Source organism: Sinohyriopsis cumingii, chromosome 1, assembly GCF_028554795.1.
Source record: "Sinohyriopsis cumingii isolate HCF-2022 chromosome 1, ASM2855479v2, whole genome shotgun sequence".
Lineage (NCBI taxonomy): Eukaryota > Metazoa > Mollusca > Bivalvia > Unionida > Unionidae > Sinohyriopsis > Sinohyriopsis cumingii.
The window spans coordinates 29,619,003-29,631,294 of NC_142961.1; the positions used below are offsets into that span (position 1 = coordinate 29,619,003).

The following is a 12,292-nucleotide window of genomic DNA, read 5'->3' on the forward strand; positions in this document are numbered from 1 at the left end:
TTTCTCTTATAGTCCCTTGATAAAATGTACTGGAGGCTTACAATACTCTTTATGCTGATTTTTTGCAAGTTAACATCATATCGTATTTGTTATGGTATGAAAGCGGATAGGCCGTAATTAATGTCAATTATCATGCTGGTTACATGTGTAGGGACCATACCCACATAAATGAGTTATCATGCTGGTTACATGTGTAGGGACCATACCCACATAAAGGAGAGGAAGACCCAGATCTTATTAATGCTGGCAAGGAAACAGTGACCCTGAAGCGTGGGGGAGCATTCTTTGCAAGTGATGAATCCTTTGCCATGATTAGAGGGTAAGTAAATTAGGTATGGGATTGTCTTGGAAAGATGTGTGATAATGTTTAATATTTGTCTAACCTGCTGAGCTTTGGAATAACTTAAGTCTCACTTATCCAGTGGCATTGGTGGTGGTGTTTTTCCTGTTAGTGTCAAATATAAATTTTGGTGTAACATAGGTATCACTTTTCCATGGAGTTGGTGATGTTGTTTCTCATCATTGTCAAGCTTTTTCATTTAACTTAATTTGTCTTACACTGTTGTATATATAATCATAAAGATTACTTATTGCATTCATCTTTAAGGGAACCACTCAGCTAGGAAAAATAGGTCACAGTGATCATTATAAATGTTTAACTTTAATTCCATTTTTCTGATGATGCATAATATTGCACTGTCACCAGACGTAATAAGTGCATACATTTTGAGTACTAGTATTCAGACTTAAAGAAGGTCACAATGGCCTATTTTCTTGTTCTTTTGACTTTTTGAATTCAGGACCATGGAATGGAATTCTTGCAGCTAGACTGTAGACAAATTTGCATAAAGAAGTAAATAACCATTTTGTTCTTTTTTCTGTTGAAATTTTCAAATCTGTGGATTTTTACCAGAGTTGGTATATGGGTTCATTGGGAAATAAAAAAAAGAAAGATCCAATTGATACATGAATAAAATGTCAAAGGTCAAGGCCACAAGGTCAGTTTAGTTGAGCGCAGGCTAAACTGTCCATTTTAAATTACAGGGTGACTCACAGTACATCATGACTGTTTGCATGAAAAGCCATGTATTTTCTTCATGGGGGGAAAATAGTACAAATCTCATTTATGTTTGGCACAAAGAATTCTTGCTTCAAAATAATGAAAATGTGATTATGTACTTACTGAAAAATGGAACAATAACATTAACATTTAGTACTGCTTAATTAAAGCTTCATGCTACCATGTAGCCTAGGCGATTTATGGTGGAACAGATTCCATGTTCACTACTCCCTCACCACAACACACCTGGATAACTCACAAATCCGCTTACACCATTGAAGCATATGTAGATCCCATTGTTTCTGATAGAAAATGCAAAATTGTAGGCCCTAAATTGTTGATTGTGCATAAATCACATCAAAAATTAAAAAGTGAAATTGTGATATATCATTTGTTTTATGGTCGATAAAGGCTGTTTTGCCCAGAATTTTGAATCAGCATCATGAAATTCACAATTTAAAGTAAGAAATTATATATTTTGTTGAAAAAGTTGTCAATAGACTATAAATTTTAATATAAAATGAAATTTTTATCAGTTAAAATGTTAGGAATTTCCTGCAACACCTTAAGAAATAGTGGTTTGTCAAGTAAAATTCTTGTTTCAGCTTAATCTTTTAATTTAATTTCAGTTTAAATAATTGTATTCAAACACGAAATGTGTACATCAACTGTCACAGTGATAACTGAGAAGATTTCTATGACAAGCTGATTAGGTCCCGTGCTTTGATCTCCAACTTGCAGAAGAGGTGGTTGCATTGTTGCAATCAGTTAAAAGTTGACCTGCATTGTATTATATTAATTAGACTTTTGTATCAGTTCAAAGTAAAGAGGGATAGAATAGTAAAATTAAGAAAGTTAAAAGGCATGCAAATCATACCTGCAGGAACTAGCAGTAATGGTGATGTGTTAGTCAGTTCATTTCATTTGACTAAGTGAACAGTGAGAACACTATAACATAATTAAAGAATCGAACATTAAACACTAATTCATCAAAATCATTTGCAGAGGTGATTAACAATAGCGAAGGAACCAAGTGAAAGACATAACCAGGTGCATGAGAAGTTTAGTTTCACAGATGGGATTCATTTTGGAGAAACAAGTTCCAAAGTTTGAATATGAACTTAAACTTCCAAACTTGGCATTTGGGGTTTTGCTCAAGGATAAGCTGATTTTTTTATAATTTGCAAAGATATCACACAATTGGTATTTTACTAACATAACAATAATAAATGTAGACATTATTATTTCTCTAAATAAATGTCATTATTTTTAAAATAAAGAATCTTGTTTCTACATTAACACTGGATGTATCCACATTCACATGCAAATGCTAATGTTATCATGGGTACATAATGATTTGTGTTGAAACCACTTTGAGTAATAATTTAAACGATCTTTCAGAGATTGTAAGGGTAATTTATGCAGAAAAGTGGAGAACTTCATTAGAATAAGCTATTTCTACACATGTAATTCCAACACTTTTATTATAAATGTATTCCACCACTTAACCTGCCCACTCCTACCACCCAGCAATGTCAGTCCCATTAATAATTTTATAGAGGTCACTTGGCAACTCACACTCTTATTTATGTCACAGTATTTTCTGGACCCTGTTATGCTCAAGTTATCATGGCAGAGGTGTACTAATCATTAAGTTTGTCTTTGCTGACTAATAACAGTACAGCAGTAACAGTTCACTCATATGATAAACTTTATTTCCAAAATTTGCTAGAAAAGAGCAAACTATATTAAGATTTGCCTCTTGCTGCAGAGACACTCATTGTACCATTCCTGCTCATTTCAGTCACAGCAGTGAGTCTGTATGCATATGCATCACATGATGTGATCTGCTCATTTCAGTCACAGCAGTGAGTCTGTATGCATATGCATCACATGATGTGATCTGCTCATTTCAGTCACAGCAGTGAGTCTGTATGCATATGCATCACATGATGTGATCTGCTCATTTTAGTTACAGCAGTGAGTCTGTATGCATATGCATCACATGATGTAATCTGCTCATTTCAGTCACAGCAATGAGTGTATGTATATGCATCACATAATGTGATCAGCTCATTTCAGTCACAGCAATGAGTCTGTATGCATATGCATCAGATGATGTAATCTGCTTATTTCAGTCACAGCAATGAGTCTATGCATATGCATCACATGATGTAATCTGCTCATTTCAATCACAGCAATGAGTCTGTATGCATATGCATCACATGCTGTGATCTGCTCATTTCAGTCACAGCAATGAGTCTGTCTGCATATGCATCACATGCTGTGATCTGCTCATTTCAGTCACAGCAGTGAGTCTGTATGCATATGCATCACATGATGTGATCTGCTCATTTCAGTTACAGCAGTGAGTCTGTATGCATATGCATCACATGATGTGATCTGCTCATTTCAGTCACAGCAGTGAGTCTGTATGCATATGCATCACATGATGTGATCTGCTCATTTCAGTCACAGCAGTGAGTCTGTATGCATATGCATCATATGATGTGATCTGTTCATTTCAGTTACAGCAGTGAGTCTGTATGCATATGCATCACATGATGTAATCTGCTCATTTCAGTCACAGCAATGAGTCTGTATGCATTTGCATTACATGGTCTGATCTGCTCATTTTAGTCACAGCAGTGAGTCTGTATGTATATACATCACATGATGTAATCTGCTCATTTTAGTCACAGCAGTGAGTCTGTATGCATATGCATCACAAGATTTGATCTGCTCATTTCAGTCACAGCAGTGAGTCTGTATGCATATGCATCACATGATGTGATCTGCTCATTTTAGTTACAGCAGTGAGTCTGTATGCATATGCATCACATGATGTAATCTGCTCATTTCAGTCACAGCAGTGAGTGTATGTATATGCATCACATAATGTGATCTGCTCATTTCAGTCACAGCAATGAGTCTGTATGCATATGCATCACATGATGTAATCTGCTTATTTCAGTCACAGCAATGAGTCTATGCATATGCATCACATGATGTAATCTGCTCATTTCAGTCACAGCAATGAGTCTGTATGCATATGCATCACATGATGTGATCTGCTCATTTCAGTCACAGCAATGAGTCTGTATGCATATGCATCACATGATGTAATCTGCTTATTTCAGTCACAGCAATGAGTCTATGCATATGCATCACATGATGTAATCTGCTCATTTCAGTCACAGCAATGAGTCTGTCTGCATATGCATCACATGATGTGATCTGCTCATTTCAGTCACAGCAGTGAGTCTGTATGCATATGCATCACATGATGTGATCTGCTCATTTCAGTCACAGCAGTGAGTCTGTATGCATATGCATCACATGTGATCTGCTCATTTCAGTTACAGCAGTGAGTCTGTATGCATATGCATCACATGATGTAATCTGCTCATTTCAGTCACAGCAGTGAGTCTGTATGCATTTGCATTACATGATCTGATCTGCTCATTTTAGTCACAGCAGTGAGTCTGTATGCATATACATCACATGATGTAATCTGCTCATTTTAGTCACAGCAGTGAGTCTCTATGCATATGCATTACATGATGTTATCAGCTCATTTTAGTCACAGCAGTGATTCTTGATGCACGTGCATTACATGATGTGATCTGTTCATTTCAGTCATAGCAGTGAGTCTGTATGCATATGCATCACATGATGTAATCTGCTCATTTTAGTCACAGCAGTCTGTATGCATATGCATTACATGATGTTATCTGCTCATTTTAGTCACAGCAGTGAGTCTGTATGCGTATACATCACATGATGTAATCTGCTCATTTCAGTCACAGCAGTGAGTCTGTATGCATATGCATTACATGATGTTATCTGCTCATTTTAGTCACAGCAGTGATTCTTGATGCAAATGCTTTACATGATGTGATCTGCTCATTTCAGTCACAGCAGTGAGTCTGTATGCATATGCATCACATGATGTAATCTGCTCATTTTAGTCACAGCAGTGATTCTTGATGCACATGCATTACTTGATGTGATCTGCTCATTTTAGTTACAGCAGTGAGTCTATGCATATGCATTACAAGTGATCTGCTCATTTCATTCACAACAGTGAGTCTACATATGCATTACTGATTTACATGATGTGATCTGCTCATTTCAGTCACAACAATGAGTCTATGCATATGCATTACATAATGGGATCTGCTCATTTCAGTCACAGAAGTGAATATGCGTATGCATTACATGATGGGATCTGCTCATTTTAGTTACAGCAGTGAGTCTGTATGCATATGCATCACTTGCTGTGATTAGTTTATTTGTGTTATTTAAGAATCCTGCTTTCTCTGACTATTGTTTGGCAGTGGTTACCTGGAGTTGTTAATTTCACATTGTCAAACACAATCACTGCATTCCGAAATGCTACACTTAATTCAGAATATTTTTTAAAGTGTTAAAGTCTACAGACAAAGTATTCAAAGTTGACACAATTCATTGGAAATAATACTTTCATAGTACTTAAGATTTGTAAAACTTAGAATAAAATGGATGGTTGACTTGAGGTTAAAATCATTTTTGTTCTGTAAATATCTCAACTTTTCTCTTTCACTTCAAAGTATAATTAATATATAGTCTGAAAGGTAATAAAATATATATTCTATGATGGTGCAACACATTTTTCTCAAAGGAAACTAGATTCTAGTAGCCTTGACATTTTCCAGAATAGTTTGGAACATAGATTTCTATATTTTTTTTAAACATGTGCCCACAGACATTTGTCATTATGCATCTGGATATACGTTTTAGTGGAGTGTCTGAGATTCTTGAAGAAACCATTTGTTTTCTTGTTATTCCATCTTTCCAAAGTACCAAACATTAAAGTTCAAATCCTTTTATTTCACATCTGTGCCATATAAGCAAATCCCTGACAATATGCTATACTATTTTAACTATCCATGTTCAAAACTTTGTGTACATTTTTCAAAGGAATATGAATAAACATAAAATATTTTAAAAGTAGTTCTTACTCCATCTAGATGGAGTCACCTTTACAGGACCTACATAAATATGTATCATTCTGTAAGTCTGTGTTTTATAGGTAATGACAAATTTAAAAATAACAATTCATGCATACAAACTGCTTGGGATGGCTGGTTGTCCATTGTCTGTCATCTGCCATTAGTAAAAGTTTGTTATTTGTATTCCCTCCTAAACTAACTGGGTAATTTTATTTGCACTGCATATATTCATCCGAAGGTCTAGTTGGTCCTAAAACATGATGCCACTTGGATATTGAGTACAATGGTATTCTTGGAAATCTTGTTCTCGCTATTTCATACAAGTGAATGGCATATTGGCTTTGTTTTAAAACTAAAATACCTCTCGTAGTGTGGAGTTGGTCCTAAATGGAAATATTACCAATCTGACATCCAGTATATTTTGAAAATCTTGTTATTGCTACTCCTGAGTAGAGAAACATATTGACATTGGATTTTGATCAAAAGATGTTTTATAATGTCTTGTTTGACTTACAGTCATGGTCCCAACCTTTTTTTGGCTCAAAAAAATATTTTTTCTTATCTTCACAACCCCCATTTCCAAATTGTGATAAGTTTTGCCACCCTAAAAAATAACCTGATGACCCTCCAGAATGCCCTTTTGAGGCTGATTTGGGTCGTAACCTGGAGTTGGGAACCACTGTCCTAAATGAATGTGATGCTGGTCTGATCTCTAATATGGCCACCATGGCAGACATCTTGAGAATCTTATTATTGCAAGTTCTTCTGCATGGGTGATCATATCAACATGTGGTTTTCACCCAATACTAATTATGATGGCTAGTTGATCCTAAATGAAAATGGTGCTTATATGGCATCCAGTAAAGCTGCTATGGTAGTCATCTTGAAAATATTATCACTACTCTGAAGAAACAGAACGTCTTATGTCTTATCAAGATGGAGTTTGGGCCTAAATTTGTATGGTGTCATCTTGGTTCTAAATGAAAATGATATAAATTTGACATCCTATGTGGGTACTATGCAGCCATCTTAAAAATCTTGTTATTGTAACTCCTCCTGCACAGAAAGTTATATCAAGATTTATTTTTCACACTAAGACTTCTCAAAGTATATATTTGATCCTAAATGAAAATGATGTCATTCTGACATCCAGTATGGCCACTACAGAAGGAATCTTCAAAATCTTGTTATTCCTATTTATCCTGAATGGCTGTCCATGATGGCCAGCTTGAAAATTTCCTTCTCACTTTTTTTCCAGAATTGATTGTTATTTTCCAGCATGGGGTTTCCCCAGGTCATGTCATGATGTCTAGCTGATTTTAAAAATAAGTGGGACCAGTCTTGCAGTCCAATGTAGCCATCATGATGGTCAGCTTGGTATCACTGCTTCTTGTGAATGAAGTGTCATGTTTGCATGACTTTGCCAGAAGAATTATTATGATGTTGTGTTGGTCTTAAATGAAAATGGTGACAATATGACATCCAGTATAGCTGCCATGGCAGTCATCTTATACATATTATTATTGCTATTCCTGAACAGAAGGTCATATCAAAATGGGGTTTCACCAGAATTCTTACAGTAGCTAGTTTGTCTGAAAGAAAATGACATAAATCTGAGAACCAGTATCTTCACTGTAGAAGCAATCTTAAAAATCTTATAACTAGTCCTGTATTGGTGGTCATATTGTCATGGGGGGTGGTGGCTACCAAAAGACTTCTTATTATATCTAGCTGGTCCTAAATGAAAGTGGTGCAGAGATCTTGCATCTAGTATGGCAGCCATGATGGGCAGCTTAAAAAATCTTGTTATCACTTCTCTACCTGAAAGGATTGTCATTTCAACATGGATTTTCACCAAATGACTTCTTATAATACCTAGTTGGTCATATATGAAAATGGAGCTAATCTTACATCCACTATGGCCACCATGCAGACTGTTTTCAAAATCTTGTATTGTTATTCCACAAGAATATAAAGATGATTTCAGCATTCAGCGGTTACGTGAAGGAAAAGTCTTATTGTGGATTTCAGTCAATTCTTTCCAGCCAGTCAATCTCTTGTTACTATTGGCTACCATGCTTACCTTCAGCAAAAGTTATACGCCATGCTAGCTGTAATTGAATTGAATAAAATTAATGCTCTTGTAACCTTTTCTCAGCTTTTGTGCAATTACTTTTCATCTGTCTAGGCATGTATAAGACAGCGCTTTTTTCTTGCAGTGGTCATATTGACATCACAATCCTTGGTGCAATGCAGGTGTCTAAATTTGGAGATCTGGCAAACTACATGATTCCAGTGAGTTGGTATCAACTGCATGCTTATTCCATCTGATGAGAAAATAGTTGTTTTCAATTATTATTAGAATATAAATACTTGATTGAAATTTTAAAGCATTTTGCCTATTTTACAAGGGCTGTTTTATTGGCTGCAGTCAACAAATATATGAGTCTGAAAACTGAGACATTCATTCCCAGCATATGTCACTTTATTTTAAATATTTCAAAAAATGAGATCTTCTAATTTGTACAATGTAGTGTGTATTAGATCCATTCATAACTTTGCATTTAAAAATCTAATATGTTTTACTACAGAAACAATACTAGTAGGTAGCTGAAAGAAAGTAACTGGAAAATAAGACACAAAGAGTTAGATACATTTTATGACTTCACAATATCATTGCATCAACAATTTCAACTGTTTTAAGTCCTTATTTGACTGTGTGAATTCAAGATGTAAAATGTTGTAACAATGCTTTAAAACCTGAATGTTTTCAGGGTAAAATGGTAAAGGGAATGGGTGGCGCTATGGACCTTGTTTCTAGCCACAAAGCAAAGGTTATCATAACCATGGAACATACAGCTAAGGTACGTATGACCGTTGAGATCTGATCTTAGTCAGATTGGGCAAAGGCATTGCTTTCACATATGCACACCAAATAACAGGTACATACCTTCCTGCCTGAGAGATAGGTAGAGAAAGATAGGCATATTACTTGTAGAAAAAAGGCAGAATCCATATGCACCGGTGTCAGATTTCCCAGTACCACATCAACATGTATGATAAATTAGTTTTCTCTCATTTCTCACATGGAAATTCATGTAGCATTAGATAAAGAAAGTTGCTGTATCATTGGTATCAATATAGCACTAGAAACAGTAGTATATCTATTGTATATATCTAGCCAAAACATATGTCACCCCATCCCACAAAATCTCCCCTCCAGATACAATTTACACAAAATACCCAACCAGTTACTCAAACAAAATATAGCAAAAATTGTCCCAGACATGGCTAAAATATCAATGCCATTATTGCACATCACTCATCAAGTGAGAAAAATTATGTTTCTATGCTACTTAAGAACATACAAGAATTTGGAACCCCAGTTGATGAAAATTACCCTATTATCTTTCAGACCATAACCAGCTATTAAAAACTATCCTATTATCTTTCAAACCATAACCAGCTATTGAAAACTACCCTGTTATCTTTCAAACCATAACCAGCTATTGAAAACTACCCTATTATCTTGCAAACCATAACCAGCTATTGAAAGCTACCTTCAGGAAAACTACCCTATTGTCTTTCAAACCATGACCAGCTATTGAAAACTATCCTGTTATCTTTCAAACCATTACCAGCTATTGAAAACTACCCTATTATCGTTCAAACCATAACCAGCTATTGAAAGCTACCCTCATGAAAACTACCCTATTATCTTTCAAACCATAATCAGCTATTGAAAACTACCCTATAATCTTTCAGACCATACCCAGCTGCTGAATACTACCCTATTATCTTTCAAACCATAACCAGCTATTGAAAGCTACCCTCATGAAAACGTTTCTTTTAGAACATACCCAGCTACTGAAACCTACCCTAATAAAAAATAATCTTTTGGGACATACCCAGTTACTGAAACCTACACTAATAAAAAAAGTAATCTTTCAGAACATAATCAGCTATTAAAACCCCCTCTAATACGAAATAATCTTTCAGGACATACCCAGTTACTGAAACATACCCTCATGAAAAATAATCTTTCGGAACATACCCAGCTACTGAAACCTACCCTCATAAAAATTATCTATCAGAACTTACCCAGTTACTGAATCCTACCTTCATAAAAAATAATCGTTCAGAACATACCCAGTTAGTAATTCCAACCCTAATGAAAAATAATCTTTCAGAACATGCCTAGCTTCCAAAGCTGTCATTGAAGTTAGCTACAAACTGAGAGGTAAAGGAAGTAAAAGTTTATGAATTACTTGATGTATGCCACTGTTTATTTTAAAATAATAAACAAGTGTATAGTAACATTATTTTATAACTATTGTATGGCATTTAATCAAGTAAGTATAAGGAAAGGAATAAGATGGCAGGTATTTCATTTACAGGGTGTACTGTATTTACTTAAGCAGTACACATTCATTGATTAGGTATAAATAAACTGCAGTCAAACCTGTCACCTGCAGCCACCTTTGGGAAAAGCCAAACTGGCCTTTGTGCACAAGTGACTTCTATATGCAAGTTCACCTTTCAGACATGATTTTTGAACAAATACAATGCACCAAATACCAGAATCATTAGTATTAGCCCTTTACTCCCCAGGTACACATTTCTATGCCTTTACCTTTGCTCCCATCTATGCATAACTACGCTTTTACCTTCCCCCCCATCTATGCATTTCTACACTTTACACAGTGTATACTATGAAGAGGTAATATCTTCCAGTTAAATGTTGATTCACCACATCGTAACCAAATGCAAGTCAAAACTAATAAATCATCTGTACTAACATCTGGTTTTAACGATGTCTATTAGACCATATGAATTTAAATTTAACCAACAAATTATACTTGGAGGGGTTTTCCAAGGCCACATTCAAAATGGCAATATTAACCAATGGTAATACCTTAAATTGATGGAACTATTATGGTTTTTTCACATATGTAAGTTACTTATAAGTGTAAGGTTTTCCAAATATGATGCTGAAGTTTACATTAATAATATCGACCGCTCTGGTGGCCTACTGGCTAGAGTGTCCGCCTCAGATGCAGGAGGTCATGGGTTCAATCCCTGGCCGAGTCATACAAAAGACTTACAAAAATGGTACTAACAGCTGCCTTGCTTGGTGCTCAGCGTTAAGAGGTTAGTGTTAGGACTGGTCGGCTTGGTGTCAGGATAATGTGACTGGGTGGGACATCATGCTACATGTCTGCGGCATGATGCCCCAGTGCTAGACATCACTATAAACTGCCACATTGCAGACATCGTAGCGATATGACTGAAAAATTGTTAAAGCTATGTTAAAAATCCAAATCACACACACACACACACACATTAATAATATCAGTTCATAATGCTATTATGTTCTTTATGTTAAAAATCACATTTTTAGATTGTGCGGCAAATATGGGAAGTCATCTTCCATACATTGTTATTTATAACAGCTTTAAGGTGTTTAAAACATGCAATCAGTCATAATTGTGGGGCATATAAAATAAAAATACAAAAATAAGAATGTGTTGTCAATTTCTTCCATTCATTTTAATATGCAAATTTTCAAACAAATCATATCAAATATGATACCATAAGTGAAATTTTGTATTTACAAAGGGAATTCCCTGATTTAATCATAGCGCTTTCATCCTCGTCTGTTGATTACAGTGATTTGTCTGGAAGTGAAAACAATTTTTCTGGATTCAGTTCCAATGGAATACCAGATTTTATAAATAATGATGCAATTTAAGACTCTTAGTGACACTGATGATGATCAGCCAAATTGGTTTGCTGATGTTGACACAAGTCCATTACTCAGCAGTCAGGACCATCACATAATTTACTTGAAACAGTTCTGGAACTATACCATTTCCATTTATATTTTCCAATTTGAATTTTTTTAAAGATCGTAACTGAAATCAATCTGCAGCTGAACAACATGAAACCAGGTGGATCATGAAACCAGTGATCCAAACTGGAAAGACACCAGTTTTCCTGAGATGTTCTAGGCATGGCAGTCTTTCAAATACTGCACCAAGCATGGAGAAAAGAGATGAATAGAAACCAAATTTGGCTGTCATTTGCAGCTTTCATCCCTGCAGCTTAGAATGTCACAGCCAGTTTCATCAAAGCATGTTCATTGTGGAGGAGTAACTACGATGTGCTCCAATAGAATCGTAGAAAGTTTTTGTTATTGTCATGTTTGGGTATTTTTCCTCAACACGAAAGTCTTAAC

General features: G+C 35.4%; 1 protein-coding gene across 1 annotated transcript in view; it reads left to right on the forward strand.

Moving 5' to 3' along the window:
* The window catches only part of LOC149806612 (succinyl-CoA:3-ketoacid coenzyme A transferase 1, mitochondrial-like), a 101,953-nt gene that overhangs the window by 77,291 nt on the left and 12,370 nt on the right, over positions 1-12,292 (forward strand). Inside the window, exons 10-12 of the mRNA XM_089955616.1 lie at positions 198-319; positions 8,274-8,349; positions 8,829-8,918. Coding sequence (XP_089811742.1) covers positions 198-319; positions 8,274-8,349; positions 8,829-8,918 — 288 coding nt within the window. The remainder of the gene's footprint in view (positions 1-197; positions 320-8,273; positions 8,350-8,828; positions 8,919-12,292) is intronic.